The 17152-nt window shown below is 38.4% G+C and overlaps 1 protein-coding gene across 1 annotated transcript in view; it reads left to right on the top strand.

Moving 5' to 3' along the window:
* The first annotated feature begins 1616 nt into the window (after positions 1–1616).
* Positions 1617–17152, top strand: part of LOC140495714 (integral membrane protein 2A-like) — a 31909-nt gene continuing 16373 nt past the window's right edge. The window contains exons 1-2 of the mRNA XM_072594736.1: positions 1617–1813; positions 13943–14077. Coding sequence (XP_072450837.1) covers positions 1742–1813; positions 13943–14077 — 207 coding nt within the window. The 5' untranslated portion in view covers positions 1617–1741. The remainder of the gene's footprint in view (positions 1814–13942; positions 14078–17152) is intronic.

Raw genomic sequence — 17152 nt, 5'->3', positions numbered from 1 at the left:
GAATGTCCTCAAAACACCCTAAAGAAGTCAACATCCTTGTCAACTCATACAGGTGGCTTGTGACCACTCACAATAAAGAATGTAAATTAATGAAGACATCAAACACATCAAGAGATGTCACAAGGAACAAACTGTGGCAAAGACTCAGGTTAGAGAACGCACACAAAGCTCCCAGCTATTCTACAAATCCAACCAACTGTCTCCTGCACTCCATGTGGCAGAGTCTGCAGATCATACTTTAGACTTAGCCACCTTTGAACCCATCAAACATGTTATCCTCAAACCTGACAGACTGCCTGGGAAGATATGTACACATATTTAAATAACATAAAGGGATAGAAGAGCATGAGACCAGCTGGAGAGACAGTAGGTGGAAGCGTGAGGGACATAAGCAGGAGAGGAATGGAACTGATCATGACATGTGACCCTACATCATACCCATTTCAAAGCAGTATATGATTCTACAATGCTAAACAGAAATATCAGCCTCATTAAGAAAATGACATAAATCAAAATAGCTTCAAAAGAGGTATGTGAAAGTGAGGGCCTACTGTGCTTTGCATTAATACTTGTACTCCAAAATGGTGCACAACTAACAACTGGGAGAAAGAAACATCTCATCAATCCCAAGTTTCAATAATCTTTGATCTGAAAATCCAAATGATTAGATTGGTTGCTGAAAAATGTCTCACTTCAGCTTTTTTTTTAAAAAATATACTAACTTCATAAATTTGGTCTGCAGGAAATGTGAATTTTAAAAAAATACTGAGTCCCAGAAGTACAATGAATTGCGCTAAAGGGTTGATTGTGAAATACTAGTATCTCTAGTTTCGCAGAGAGGTCTACTTCCATAATGTTACGTCTGGAAAAACAAGGCGTTATAACGTGTGATTGTCTGAAATATCTGGTGAACATCAAAACTGACTGCACCCTGTTATATTTTGAATCACCGCATAGGATAATGCCTACCATTATGATTTAGCTTCATAAGCAACAATTTTACGAATGAACACTCCCTCAGCAGAAGACAGCTTATGCAGAAGGCAAGTTACGACAAAAAAAAAGATAAAACAGACCAGCTTTAGCTATGCTTATTGTTTGTCTAAATAAGCCCATTTTGAGACATGGCGAGATTTGATAAAGGGTTTTATGATCGGAGACATCACGTGTATAAATTGCAGGTGGGGTGAGGGGGTAGAGCAGACTGTCAACATCAGGGATGTGTTTTGTGTGGGATTTATAATTAAATAGGGTGGATCGACTTTCCCATCACACAAGGGTGTGTTTGTTTTTTAAGAGAGTGACACCACATGAAAACAGATGACGTGTTTCTCGCTCACCCCAAAGAGTATCTGCGACTCCGACGGTCAAAGATCATTAGCATTTCCTTCCCTCGACGACCATTTTAAACAATGTTAGGACTGTGACCTTTCACCTTTTTGGTTCGGGGGGAGTCGGGGAGGGGAAGTCAGCGAGTCTGCGCGACCTACGTTAGAGCGTGCGTTTCGGAGCGCGAGAGGGAGCTCTGAGTCTGCGCGGCGGTGCGCGACCTACGTCAGAGCGTGCGTTTCGGAGCGCGAGAGGGAGCTCTGAGTCTGCGCGGCGTGCTGCCGGGAGTCAGTGAGTCTGCGCAGCGGCTCGGGCTTTGGAGCGTCCGTTAGAGTGAGTGCGTCACAGCGGCCCAGACTTGGAGCTCCTGCGGTCACAGTTCGCTCGCTCGCTCAGCCGACCGCCTGCAGATATGGTCAAGATTGGCTTCAACTCACCCGTCGCCCAGAAGGATGGCAAAGGGGCACTCCTGGTGCCCGAGCCGGTAAGCACGGGCTGGCGAAGCGCGGGGAGGGGAGGGGAGGGTGACGGAAAGAGGCTGTCCGGGATGTGGCGCATCCGCCGGCTCCGAGCCGAGCTTCCAACCCTGTGGCGTGAAGCTGCTTCAGCCGGTTACTTCTCCCCGGTTTTGTTTTCCCCGGCGTGGAGAATGGCTGGAGGTATCAGTCGAGTGTACTGCTGTTCCTTTCCTGATGATTTGTCGCTGGGCTTCCGTCCTGTCCTCCAGCAGCTCGCCTGTGTGTGTCTGTGATGGAGAGAGCAAACATTCATGGCTGTAACTAACTGCCCACGAATTTATTCAACTCCCTCTTCCCCAGAATGGGAAGGACAGCTTCCCTTATTGTGGTGGGGATTCCTCTGCTGCCCAGTGCCAGTGGTGTTCACCGTCTATCTGCCGAGTTCCCAGCCGCTTTTCAATGTCAACAACTACTCTGTAAACGTTGAGATTTTCTTACCCAAAACAGTCAAACCCATAGCCATACAATCTCTGGGTGATCAGAACAGTTGCAACCCAGCGATTGAAAGTCAATAAGATTAATTTTGTGGTATCTTAGGCCAGTATTCCTGGATAGGTCCAATAGAACGCTTTGAAGAATGTTTTCTGATGGCGTCCCTACTGGAGTGTAAAAGAATCTTTTTTTTAAAATATTATTTGTTTGTTATCTGCATTAACTGCTACTTTTAAAACTACTGCAAATAAAATTAGGTGACAGCCAAATGTTTCCAGACTAAGACCTAAGGGCAACTTTTGCACTCTGAGGCTGGTGCATATGTGATATGGGCTGCTGGAGGAAGTGGTGGAGGGTGGTATGATTGCACCATTTAAAAAGCATCAGGATGGGTATATGAGTAGGAAGGGTTTGGAGGGATATATGGGCTGGGTGGAATGAGATTGGGTTGGGATATCTGGTCAACATGGATGAGTTAGACCTAAGGATCTGTTTCTGTGCTGTACATCTCTATGGCTCTGAAGGCAAAATACTGTGGATTCTGGAGATCTGAAATAAAACAATGCTGGCAAGGTACAGTTGGTCTGGAAACATTTGTGGAGCAAAAATTAGTTAATATTTCAAGTCCAACATAATTGCTCTTGGGATCAGTTTCAGCAAAGACTCATTTGAATTGCAACACTAACTATGGTGTGGAGAGGGAAACTGACCTGCTGAGTTTCTCCCCACTTAATTCTAGAAGTATTTACAATAAAATCTTTGTTCACTTTATTTCCAATAAAGTAATTTGCTCTCAAAAGTGGTTGTAAGAAAACCTCTACTGTCCCTCAAATTAATTATGTAAATATTTGGCTTTAGATTTTTCAAGAATTTCTAACACATTTCAAAGTGGTGACATCTTTGTGTTATTATGTTAATGCATCTGTGGAACTCTTGTCAGTGCTCCTGTTGAAATGTATGTTCTACTTTCTATAGTTTATATCATATAATCTTACTCCAGCTTTAAATTTAATGTGACGCATGTTTTATTATAAATATCCTAGAAATATGAATGCTTATCTAAATAACTACTTTTTAATGAACAGGACCAGCTTTGACACCCACATACTAAATTAGTCTTACTGCATTAATTAATTGGGCTATTATTAATAAGACATCAACAGCTTTCTTATAAAGCTGATGTGTACTTCCTTAATTATTGTTCGAGTTAACTACTGTTGATGAGTCACAATGCTAGTGTATTTGATTGTCTTTAGAAAATAAAATTCATTGTGAAATTTGCATGCATACTCAATTGTATAATGCAAGTATTAAGAGCACACTGGTGAAAATAATTGTTGAATGTGACTTATTTTCCATATTGTTTTGTCACACTCATTTTGATGGAGAAACTCCACGCAACCTATTTATTGTTTTAATGCCTCACGATAAATAACATTTAATTTTGAGATGTATGTCTAGCTAGAATAATGATGTGGAGGTGCTGGTGTTGGACTGGGGTGGGCAAAGTTAAAAATCACAAGACCAGGTTATAGTCCAACAGGTTTATTTGGAAGCAAGAGCTTTTGGAATGGTGCACCTTCATCAAGTAGAATTGGTCAATATTGAATAAAGTTCTGTATCTTTTCCTTCTTCACTTCTCGACTGAATTTTATTATTTCTCAAAGGAAGATTAGCCCACAGTGTAAATTCATTAAATTGGGTAGTAAGGGAATTGGTTCAATAATAGAATTAATTCCAGTGGGGTGTAATTATGATGGAAATTCTGATAAGATGCCTAAAATGCATGTTAGTCACTTTTGGTTTTTCAAATAACCTGTGTACACAAATTGTTTCATGAGATAAAGCAATTTTAGCAGGACTTTGTGAAACTATACGCAGCTTCCTGTTTTTCTAATTACCCAGCATTAGAAATGAGCATGTGATGCAATGTTACAGTTTTGATTTGATGAGCAAAATCTATTCTTGTAGCATTTTTTTTCTTCATAGTATAGGAATAGTCATTAGTTAGAACAAATGTTATCAATATACAAATATACGCATTAGGAGCAGAAGTAGAGTATTTGTCATCTTGAACCTGCTCTGACATTTATGACAGATCTTACCTTTGACTTCCATGTTCCAATATACTCCCATAACCTAAAATTTTTGTTAGGCAAGGGAATTAATCTACCACCAAATTCAAAATGTTCAAAGATTTTACCTTCTAAGGCATGAAGTTCAAAAGTTGCGCAGCCCTCAAATTTCAGCTTTCCTAAACCAACAACACCCTAAATTTTAAAACCATGCCCCCAAGTTATGTACTATTCATTAGAAGACACATCATTTCCATGTTCACCTTGTTAAGACTGTTCAGAATTTTATATTTCAGTCAAGCCACATACTTTTTTAAAAAACTCCAGTAAATATAAGCCCAGTATATCCAATCTTTCTTCATAAAATAGCTTACTGGTTACCTAGCTTGTAAATCTCCTAAAATGTTTCCAGTGCATTTGACCCTTCCTTAAATGATGAATTGCTCCTAAGTTTTGAGGAGTGAGCTCTTCAATACTGTATATAATTGAAGCGCAGCACTTTTCATTTTATGTTCAATTCCTCTCTAATAAAGAATAAAGATCTGAAAGTTACTTTAATTGCTTGATGTACCTGCATATTAGCCTGTGATGAATGCATAGAACATTGTGTACAGTTCTGAAATCCAGAGTAGAGGAGGAATGTCATTCTCTTGTAGAGGAGATTTACTAACCCATTGGCTGGGCTGAAGAGAGGTCCTTTACCATAGAGCAGTGGAGACTGAGGGGGAGCATGATTGAGATGTGTAAAATTTATATGGGCGAATAGATAAGATAGACAGGAATGATCAATGACCAGAGGATGTAGATTTTCGGTTGAGATTTAACGGGGATATGAGGAAAAGCTTTTAACCCAGAGTGTGGTGGAAATCTGGAATTCACTGCCTGTAAGGATGGTAAAGGCCAAAACCCTCTAACATATAAGAATATTTAGGTATGCACTTGAGATGCTGAAGCAAACAAGGCTTATGACCAAATGTTGGAAAATGGGATTAAGAATAGTTTGATTTGTATTTGACCAGTATGCACTCGGGCCAATTGCCATTTTCAATGCTTCAGGCCCCTAATCTGATACCAAGATCTCTATGGACTGCAGAATTCTGCAGTCATTCTGTAGTTAGATAATATTCTGCTTTCTTATTTTACCTGTCAATGAGAATAATTTCACAATGATACACTCAAATCTGTCAGATTTTTGCCTGAATGTTCTCCTCTATATCTGTCTGCATCCTTGTTATGTCCACTTCGTATTATTGGATTAGATTACCTACAGTTAGGCCATTTGGCCCAATAAGTCCACACTGACCCTGCTCCATTCCCCTACCCTATATTTACCCTTGACTCGTGCACCTAACACTATGGGCAATTTAACATGGCCAATTTGCCGAACCTGCGCATCTTGTGGTAGGAAAATGGAGCACCCAGAGGAAACCCACGCAGACATGGGAAGAATGTGCAACTCCACACAGATAGTCACCAGACGCGGGAATCGAACTCTGGTCCCTGACGCTGTGAGGCAGTAGTACTAACCACTGAGCCACCGTGCCACCCCGTACATACATATATTCCTACCTATCTTTGTGTCATCAAACTTAGCTTCAGTCTCTTCATCTAGGCCATTGATATCAGTTCTAAAAAATTTAGAGATCCCACTCGTCATATTCTGCCAGTCAGAAAAAGACCTGCTTATGTATGTTGTTTACTGCCAACCAGGAACCACCCAACAATGCTAGCTTTTACCCCTTCTTAATGTGCGTATACTATTTGCTATCCTTTTATATGACACCTTGTCAAATGCTGTCTAAAAATCCATGTACATGTGTACGGTCTCCTCTTGACCACAACACCCTATGCTTAACTCTTGCTGAGTTTTGAATTTTTGTAAATGCCCAGCTATTACTTTCTTAGTGATCAGCATTAACCTAAAAAATGTTTGCTCTCTCAAAAGGTTCCTTTAATAACACACTTGAGTTCAAAGAAATGGGACGATGAAAGCTGGAGTAGAACAGTTTCTTCCAATATTGACTAACATTAACTTGCATTTATTTTAGATATTTAGATGTTGGCACCACTGCTAAAGCTGCTATTTGTTGCTCTCCATAATTGTTCTTGAGGTAGTGGTGAGCCACTTGGTTGAGTTGCTGCAGTTTAATTGGTACATCCACTGTGCTTTTAAGAAGGGTATTCCAGCATATCAGTTTTTAGCTAGCATTAAGTTAAAATAATAAATTCATGATAACTAGGCACAATATTTTGGGGTGATCGAATTTTGTGAATGTTCATCTGCTAATAAATACCTAGTAGTGGTGAATTCTCATCTTGAGATATTGTCATTTATATTGTAGCAGCTGTAGATTAAACCAGTATACAGCATTTTAACAACTATGTTGCAGAGTAATAACGTCAGAAGCAATTGTGAGCAGCATAATGTTTAAAAAGAGTTGGGAAATAAGTTAGTATGGTTAATGCAGATTAAAAATTTCCACCCAACAAATCTGTTCATTATTTTTCAATGCATCTGTTTTAATCTTACTAAGTTAATCTTCTGTATGCAGTAACCGATTTAATATATAGATTTTAGTTTAGATCACCAATGTTAGCTCTTTGGATTGAATTTCCTTGCAAGGTCAGCAAATCTTGGAAGGATAAAGCATTTAGATATGTATTAAACTTGCAAAAGTTGATTTAATTCTGACATGCTTCTAGCTGTCTGAAACTTTTCATTAGTGAATCAGTTTTCTGATTTGGGTATTAACTTCTGTAAATTGTGCATAAACTTATATATTTACTAAAAAAGCAAGCTTAAACTTTGGTACTGTGCTAAATTCTTAATGATGACTGTTAAGTATAGATTGTTATACCTCACTGGTGTAGCATGTTGGAAATCAAATCTGGTCTTTTAGAGTCAGCACCAAGGTTAAATATTCTTTACAAGTATGCAGAATTCTCCAATTTACCTGTCATTCACTCCCAAGTTGAGATAAGGCACAGATTGGGTTTCTGTACTTAACAATTTATATTCATTGCAAATAAGTAGATCCAACTAGGTAAACAATTATAAATAAACCTAATACCCTTGTAAAATCTCAAAACTACGGACACAAAAAAATGGGTGCCGTATGCAAAGGGCAAGACTAGGTAGGTATTTCAATCGTCTCTATCCACAGCATTAGCCAAGATGATATGCTGATCAGAATGTTTCATTTGTTTGCAGGAGGCAGGGTGAATGGGTCCACTTATAAAGGTCGACTTATCAATTAAAAGTCATAGCTTACAGCAATTGGAAAGGGGCAATAAACTCATTACCCTAAGGCTTGAGAATCTTTTTATGGTAATAAAAAGAAATAGCTTCTGCCTTTGCAGAAATCCTACTGCTTCTCTTTAGCATTCACACATTAAAGCTGTTCAGCTGCCTGGGAGTTCGTCCCTCAGTTTCTGGGAGGTAGAAAGCCTTTGTTATTGATAACTGCTCACAATTCCACAGGCCAGTCAGCTATTTGTTGTCTGCCAAAGTTCCCTTAACCTTTGACTCCAGCTCATCTACAAATCAGGCTTCCTTGACTACATTAACAAGCGTTGCATAAATGGTACATAATGTGTCAGTTATTTGCTTTTAAACAGTGCAGCAATTCTTCAACAATCTTTGGGTTTTCTGATCCACAATCAAAATACAGAAAAATAAAAGGTGCAGTCTTTATATAATGTCTCAGTTCATTAATTTGTGGATTTCAGTAGCAGATCTTTGGCCTTTTTAGCATAGATGCAATTTATTGTCTTGATTCTTGAATTAATCTAATTTGACAAGACAAAGTATCCTTCATTCTACACTCTGACATTAAAATACAACATTTAAATTCTGTGTTTTGGAAACTATGTTAACTTGACCTGAAAATATGTTTTCTCTCTCATTCCTCTCGCTCACTCTCACTCTTAAAATGTTTGAATAATTCCTGGGAAGAAGGCAGTTTTGTTTTTGAGTCATTACCTGAATAGTTTTCTTTATAAAGATCTGAAAATGCAAAGCTATCTTGAACTTACAAATTAATGTGAAACGTGTAACTAATGCTTTTCTCCTTGTCAACCTCCTCTCTTGCCTGAGGCATAATGACCCTCAAGTTAAATCACCGATATTTGCCCCTCTCTCATGAAAGAGCAGCCCTATAGTCTGGTAAGATTATAGCAACTTTACCTTCAAATAACTGCATGATGTTCTTAAAAGCATTTGTGTCCTCCTGGTGATAACAGAACTTTGTTCTCAAATTAGAATAGTTAGTTGCTAAAATAGTGAAATTAGTGAAGTAAATGTATTTCTGTCTGAATGTTTCAGGTTTTGCAGTATACTCTTGTTCAGATATTTTATATTTAGTGTTTGATGGAGATAGGTCTGAACAGTAGTTTGATTAGAAATGCTGTTACACACTGAACCTGGGCCACCTGGCTCCAAGCCATGAATGTTATCTGTACCAAAAGGGCCCTCAAATGTTTCACTTCAACAGAATTGGAAGGAATGTTTTCTTTCCTGACGTCAACTCATTCAGGGAAGCTGTTGTACATGTCTGGAGCAAGTGTAATTGAACCCAAGACTCCCTGACTCTGGGAGGGAAACTATCACTGAACCATGTATATATACCTGGTTTGTGTTTATTCACCTATTTTTCTGATCAGCCTGTTCAGATGTTATTACATGCCTCTAGAGCAGGTAGGACTTGAACCTGGGCCTCCCTGTTCTGGGGTACAGACATTACCACTGCACCACAAGACAGTTTCCCTCTTTCTCTTTCTCCCCCACCCCCCCCTCACCAATAGTCCTTATGTACTCATTTACCCCAGGCCAAGAGACCCAGGTTCAAGTCTCACCAGCTTCAGAAGTGTGTATTAACATTTCAGAATGGATTAATTAGGCAAAAGGTTAATTTTTACAAAAATGCTCTCGTTCAAAGTGAAGTGCTTAATTTTGAAAACTGGTGGTGTCAGTACTTGAGCCAAGATTAACATGGTTAGATTCCTTTATTTCACTCTAGTTTCAAAATATCTCCCTGTGGTGAAGTACAATGATATTTTCCATCTTGTTTGTATTATTCAGAAATAAATTGATAATTTACTGCCGAGAAAGTTCAAGTATTCTATTCTGGGTTCATCTGTGCCAAGTTTGATTGTCCAGATTATCTCAATTCAGATCATGTTGCAATGAGAGAATGGGACTCTTTCCATTGACCTAAGTTGGATTTTAATGGAAATGGAAGATCAGTTTATAATCTGCAATATCCAGTTATATTTCCAATTGCTATTCAAAGCTTTTCTTAAATACTGTGATCTAAGCAGTGTGTAGGAGAAATAAATTCCGCTTAGTACACCATACGGTTTTGCTTAAAGAGAGACTTAACTTGTGTTGAAACATTCAGAGAATATTCACTGCATAAGTTCATCTGGTGAAGGAATTATCATATGAAGAAAGATTGGGCCTCAATTTATCATTATTGGGACAGAAGGTTGAAGGATGATTAACAGGATAAATGCAAAGAAAATGTATCCCCTGAAGGGAGGAATCAGGCAACAGTTTCACAATGAGGAGTCTCCCAATCAAGACAGAGAGACAAGCAGAAATTCCATCCTCAAGGTTGTTAATTTTGGGAAATGTCTTTCCTAGTGATCAGTGTAGTGTGCATATTCATGGCTGAGTTAGCTGGATTTTTGATGAATAAGGGAGCTGAGGGTCAGACAGCAAAGTAGATTTAAGCCCACAATCAAATCAACCATAATAGGGAATGGCAAAGTCAGCTTTGGGACTGAACATACTGCTATAGCTTATTTTTGTTTTTGCTCAGAAATGACATCTTCCAATTAAAAAAACAGAATTCTATAGATACTTGAAAATTTCCACACATTAGATCTGTGTAAAGATTGAAATAATTTTTGCATTTCAGGTCTGAATGGCTCAGTTGGCTGGTTAATGATGCAGTGATGCCAGCAGCATGGGTTCAATTCCCACACCAGTAAAGGTTACAGTGAAAGTCCTACCTTCTAAACCTTGCCCCTTGCCTCAGGCATTGCGACACTAAGTCAAATTCACCACCAGTTGTCTCTCTTAGAGCAGTCCTCTGGGACCATAGTGTCTTTACTTCTACCTTTTACCTTCCACCTACCATCTACTCCAAAGATTCTTGTACTCTAGAAACTGTCCTCAAAGATATTTCCCTGGAAGATTTGTCATCTCCTTCTACTTGAAACTGTTTCCACTTATTGAGTTGAAGGCTTTAAAAAGGTTACATAAAAATGTTACAGTGCAAATAAAGATTGATGTAGGTGGTCAAATGTTTTGTGGACTGGGTCTTCAGAATTCAAAGTACCCTTTAGAATGTTCACTAGGAGCAGGAGTAAGTCTCTCAAGCATGTTCTGCCATTTAATAAGATTATGGTCAAACTGCATTAATTATTGTTCAATTATGGTATCACAGTGTCCCTTGATTCCATTATTGTCCAGGAATCTGTCATGTATTGTCTTTAATGTACTCCATAACTGAACATTCATAGCCCTCTCAAGCACTCAATCACTTCTCATAGGATAATTATTCCATTCTATAATCGGGTTACAAGGAAGATTTACTGTTTTAAGGAAAAGAGAAAAACTGCACACAGTACGACAAGTGTGGGCTTACCAAAACTGTATGTAATTGCAGAAGATTTTACTCCTCTTAGACTCTAACTGAAAAGATTGCAGCATAATGTATCATTTGCCTGTGTAGTTGCTGTACCTACACATTAACCTTTTGCATATACGAGTATTACATACTCTCTGAACACCACTCTAGATTCTGAATCCCTTTGTTTTAAAACAAACATTGTTTCACTTACAACAGAAATGAATAATTTCAAGGGCTTTTTTTTGTACCTTGTATTCTCTGTTAACCTTGGTTTGAGTTTTTTTTACTTTGGGACCAAGATGATCGGAGTGGCTTGTTAGAGTTTGCGCATTTGTAGTCTGGCTACGCTACTAAAACCTTTTAATTGTTTTCTATGTGGACTATGTCTGATATCCTTTTAGATTGTTACTATTAAGGTTTAAGGTTATCTTTTTAATGTTTCTTATCTTCAGATGTATGGGAAGTGTACTCCTTTCTCTCTCTTATGGTCTTATTCCTATTGCAAGAAAGTTCTTGTACTGTTAAATGGTGTATTTGGGTTATTTCAAGTCTAGATGTGCAAACTGGAAAGTTCGGTATGATCTACCAGTTTAGCTGAATTATAAACTGAGTTTAGTGCTTAACCTGCAACTGGTAATTGCGCACAAGTTCAGAAAAACAGATGTTCTGCAGTAGTTTTGTTTACAAAACTTGTCTATGCTGAATTTTGTCTCAAATTGGTGTATATAACACGTGTGCTAACTACAAACAGTTTTCTACTTTAATTATTATATGCCTTTTAAATAGAATTCCTATCAGTTAGTCTCTGTGCTGTGGACGAATACCACATCCTTGCTCTTGATGGAAGAAGCAGGTGTAGCCTATAGTTAAAACAGACTGCATAAGCAAAAACAATAGTTAATTTTTAAAAATCTGTTTTACTCCTGATCAGACAAAGACTCTTTTAGGTTACTCAGCACAGCACAACATCTGCAGCAATGTTATTTGTACATTTAAACTTCTTTTATTTTTGAATTATTTTGAAATATGGTACCCTCTCTCACTAGTATCCTCACACAGAGGAAGGACACCACTTCGACTGGGACAATACATCTATCCTAGGACTAGCCAAACAAAGACATGCACGAGAATTCCTAGAAGCATGGCATTCCAACCAGAACTCTTATCAATAAACACATCGAGTTAAACCCCATCTACCACCCCCTGAGAAAAGGAACAGGAAGTGACTTCACCACAGGAAATAACATCACCAAAGGAAATGACATCAACCCAAAGAAACCCAAGCATATAAATAGAAAGCAGGAAGTTTCGGCATTGCTTTGCATAAAGTCCATTATAACAATCTTAAGATGTTACCTAGTAAGGTGATGAAACATCTGGAAATGAACCTTTCAGCTCAGCGAGCAACCTACATCCAAAACCTCAACCTGAGCTACAAATCTCCTCAAATCACTATGATCAGATTATGATTTTAAAAAAGAAGTATCCAGGAATAAATATTGGACAACATAATGGGGACAACTTCTTGCTGCTTTTCAGAGCTAGTGCTACTGTGCTTTGGAGTTGTTTATAGGTTAACCAGGCAATAATGGTACGTTGGACATGGTATAATTTAGAGATGCATGAAGCATGGACAATGCAGCAATAATAGACTACTGCAGTTACATATTTACATATTGGTAAATTTAACTACCACTAATGTTGTCAAAGGTGAATTCTTGAAGTATGCACAAGATGTGTTTCTGGAATAGTAAGAGTAATAGAGAATCACATCATTTTGAATCTTGTATTATTGTGATGAGAAAGAGTTTATTAATAACATTGCTGCAAAGCAGGCATTGGGAAATAGTAGTCAAAGTAGGATTATATGATGTTTGATATTTTCAGCATGAACAATATGACCTTGAGTTAGAACAAAGGGAACTGTGAATGTATGGTTGGTATGTTGGATTGGAACAATACCGTATATGAAAAGGCGTGTGGTTGACAGAAGAATCATATACATGAGCTATATACTCTTTAAGAGACAAATACTTAAAGGGAAGGGTGAATTAACTGTGTCTAATAAAATAAGTTTGAATTATCTCAAAGTATGACAAAAAGTGGTAAGCCTGACAATTGGGAGCAATTTAGAACCCAGCAAAGGAACAAGAAGAAATTGATGACCAAAGTGAAACAAGAGTATGAATGCAAGACAGTAAGGAACATAAAGGCTGACTCTAGTTTATTTAGGTATATGCAAAATATCAGTTGGGGAAAAATGTCTCATTATAGGAGAAGTTATAGTGAGGAACATGGAAAAAGCAAGAAAAACTGATCACTGCTGTTGTGATACCTGGCCCTTTCCAGATGCCCAGTGTTCTGTCTGCTGGCTAATCTTATGTCTGTCGTTTGTTCATCCAGCACAATTTCGTAGTTATCTACTTGTTTTTTCTGTCTGGAAACTAACCTAGGCTATTTGGACCAGAAGGTATTTTTGTAAACCGTACTTTTATGTAGCAGTTGTTAACTGAGAGAGAGTTCATATGAGTATGACTTACTGCTAATGTAGTTTCTATCTATTTTCTTGGAAATGGTTTCTGAGGTGATGGTAAAGTAAACTCTGGTTGTGAGTAGAAGTACCTTGCATTTGAAGTTGCTTCCAACTTTGCTACTTGATGTTTATTAAACTGCGAAGTGCCTATATTAGGCAGTGTTTATTTTTAAATATTGCTGAGTATTTGGATTATAGATTATAACAATCTTAATTTGTCTTTTTTTTAGGAACTGCTTGATTCCAGAATTATTTTAACTTGGTCAAACCAGGTTCTGTTGTAGCAAGTGGAATCTTATTTGTGGTGTAAAAACTTAGTATTTATTATTCCATTTATAAATATTTTTGTAATGTATTGCTCAGTTAGTTAATTTTAAGTGACTCTGCAGCCAACACTTTATCTTTTTGTGCATGTAGGATCCAGAAGCTGCTGCAGTGTCTGGAAGAGAAAATTCCACTGGAAGATGCTTATTTACCCTTCTTGGATTGGCTTTCATACTATCTGGATTGATCATTGGAGGAGCTTGCCTGTATCGATTCATTGTGCCAAAGGTAATTTATAGAGTCATAGAGTTGTACAGTATGGAAACAGACCCTTCGGTCCAAATTATCCATGTCGACCAGATATCCTAAATGAATCTAGTCCTTTTGCCAGCATTTGGCCCATATCCCCCTCAATCTTTCCTTTTTTATAGACCCATCCAGATGCCTTTTCAAGTAGTGTAACTGTACCAGCCTCTGTCAGTTCATTCTGTTCATGTACCAACCTCCAGAAAAAGTTGGTATCTTTCCCCTCTTATCTTAAACTTACGCCTTCTAGTTTTAGACTCTTCTACCCTGGAAAAAAGACCTTGACTAGTCACTCTATCCATGCACGTCATGCTTTTATAAACCTCTCTACAGCCACCCCTCAGCCTCCGATGCTCCAGGGAAAATAGCCCAAGCCTGTTCCCTATACCTCCAAGGTAAAAACAATGACTGCAGATGCTGAAAACCAAATACTGGATTAGTGGTGCTGGAAGAGCACAGCAGTTCAGGCAGCATCCAACAAGCAGCGAAATCGACGTTTCGGGCAAAAGCCCTTCATCAGGAATAAAGACCAGGCTTTTGCCCGAAACGTCGATTTCGCTGTTCGTTGGATGCTACCTGAACTGCTGTGCTCTTCCAGCACCACTAACCCTATACCTCCAACCCTGGCAACTTGTAAATCTTTTATTGAACTCTTTCAAGTTTAACCACCTCTTTCCTCCCTCCCTCCCATTTGTATGATATTTCATCTTACATAAGAACTGAAATTCTTGAGTTCAGAAAGTTTCTAGTCTTAATCACCTGATGGAAGTTTATAGTAATTCCCTTCAACGAAGGGTTTTTGAGCATACGAGAACTGTTTGCAATGAACAGAGGAATCTCAATTATCTGAACGGGCACTGTTTCTTCGGATAATTGATTTATTCAGTTCATTGGTTCAATGCCTTTCCTCTGGGGCTCAGAGTTTTCTATTAGGTCTGCTCCCTGTTCAGGAGACTAGACAGCGGCACATCCCGCACAAGGTCCCGCCCTTGCCACAAACCCATCCAACACTGCCCCCTATCAACACCGCACCTCTGACAGGCCCCCCCCCAACCCTGACCAACACCCCCCCCTGTCTGCCCACACCCCCTTTCCGGGGCAGCCGGACTAGACACCCAACTACAGGACTGCTGCTACTGCCTTTTGGGGAGTGAGTCTCTAATGCACATGTTTTACAGCAATGTTTTGATAGGTTCAACCTTTGCCCTGTACAGGACAGTGTTGGAGAGATTATCTGGGGAAGGGGGGGTCTTAGAACTCCAGGAAAAGTGTGGGGAGAGAGACTGGGCAGGAGGTCAGTCATTTAGAGACGGTTCCTGCGCTCTCATCAGTCCAGGAATATTCTCAGCAGCACCTTTAATCACTGTAAACAAAAGATACGATCAGTGTTAGAAACACGTCATTGCTGTAATGTTTCTGTCGGGACCTCGAGATCTCCTTCCAATAATCTGATTTCAGATAATTGATAGTCAGATAATTGAGGTTCCTCTGTATTCCCCTCATTTTCAGGAGGGCTGCAATTTGTTTTGCTCTGTGCCACTAGGTGGAGCATCATGTGCACTTGTACATAATCACACTTATTGTGCAAAGATCAGTAAACAGTTGACTAACCAACAGCTAGTCAAAACTGCCAGTCACACAAAATTTAATTCTGAAGTCGGCAGGGTTAATTCCAAATTAATGTGACAATTTACATTGTGTTGTAAACAAATAGTTAAGCTTTAAGTACTTGGACAAGGAAAATACCCTCATTATACTTCATAGTATAGCTGCCAAAGTTGATTTAGAATCAGTAGGTTTCAGTGGGCCCATTGCACACCTACTACGCAAGTTAAAACATGTTGTTTGTCCAAGTTTTGATTTTTTTAAGTGTGGAACTAGCTTCACCAGTACAGTGTTAGTGTCTTGGATTCATCCCACTTCAGGTACAGATTGTTTGTAGCTAAGCAAATACTTCAGAAGTTGGTATTCTTTAGTAGAAAAATTCACCACAGCATTTCTCAAATTGCTTGCAGGTGCATAGAGATGGCTGTAGGTTGTCAAGTTGAATGGCAGCTTGCATTCACATTAGGAGCAGAAACTTGTTTCTGGTGTGTTGATCTTAATGAAATGCTTCTGGTGGATCCTCCTCTGGTGTATAAATCTTGTCAAAATCTGATTTAAGTAATCTAATGAAGAATCTTCGGTATGAATTTCATTGATTACTTGTATTTTTTTTAAATGTGAAAATTGGTTCGTTTGAAATTCTGAAGTATGGACTTTTATTGAAAATTTGTTTTAAATGACATTAAGTCACATGTCTTGATTGGACTTACTTCCTAGATCTCATATGTCTAAGTCATTGCTATTTGGCGTTGCTTTAAGTTGATGTGTAGCCAGTCTGCTGAGAGAGCTTAATCTTGCTCCTGTTTTGTAAAATCTTCTGAGTCCAGTATAAGAGCTGAAAATTTGTACTGTAATTCTTCTGAAAAAAGTCTGGAAGACTTTGTCTTGCCATATGATTGAATTGCTTCTGAAAATATACGAGTGACCACCATTTAGATGTTGTGACACTTGACCATGTGCGTCAGACTGAAAACTATCTGGAACATTTCGTATTTTATCCCTTTTTTTTTTAATTCTTCACAAACTCTACTATTTTGGATTTTTTTTTCTACAGTCAATCTCTGCAGCAAAGTTTTTTTTAATTTTTCTTTAACTGATATCCATTAATTATAAATAAAAACGATTTTTACTAAATGAATCTGGTTGGTAGATTTTTAGTCAGAAACAGACTAGCAAATGCACTTATAACCAACCCCCAGGTTAGGTTTCCCAAATTTTTAACCTCAAATATTACTGTGGAGGTACATAATTCTTTGAAGTTTGCATTGCATATGGATAAAATGGTTAAGAAGGCATTTAGCATGCTTACCTTCATTGCTCAGACCTTTCAATAAAGGTGTTGGAACATTATGTTGAAGTTGTACAGGATGTTGTTGAAGCCTCTTCTGAAGTGCTGTGTCCAGTTCTGGTCACCCTGTTATAGGAATGATATTAAGCTATAGTGGTTCAGAA

Source organism: Chiloscyllium punctatum, chromosome 25 (assembly GCF_047496795.1).
Source record: "Chiloscyllium punctatum isolate Juve2018m chromosome 25, sChiPun1.3, whole genome shotgun sequence".
NCBI classification, from domain to species: domain Eukaryota; kingdom Metazoa; phylum Chordata; class Chondrichthyes; order Orectolobiformes; family Hemiscylliidae; genus Chiloscyllium; species Chiloscyllium punctatum.
Note: the sequence above shows the minus strand (reverse complement) of the source record. Positions and strands in the feature narration are given on the sequence as shown.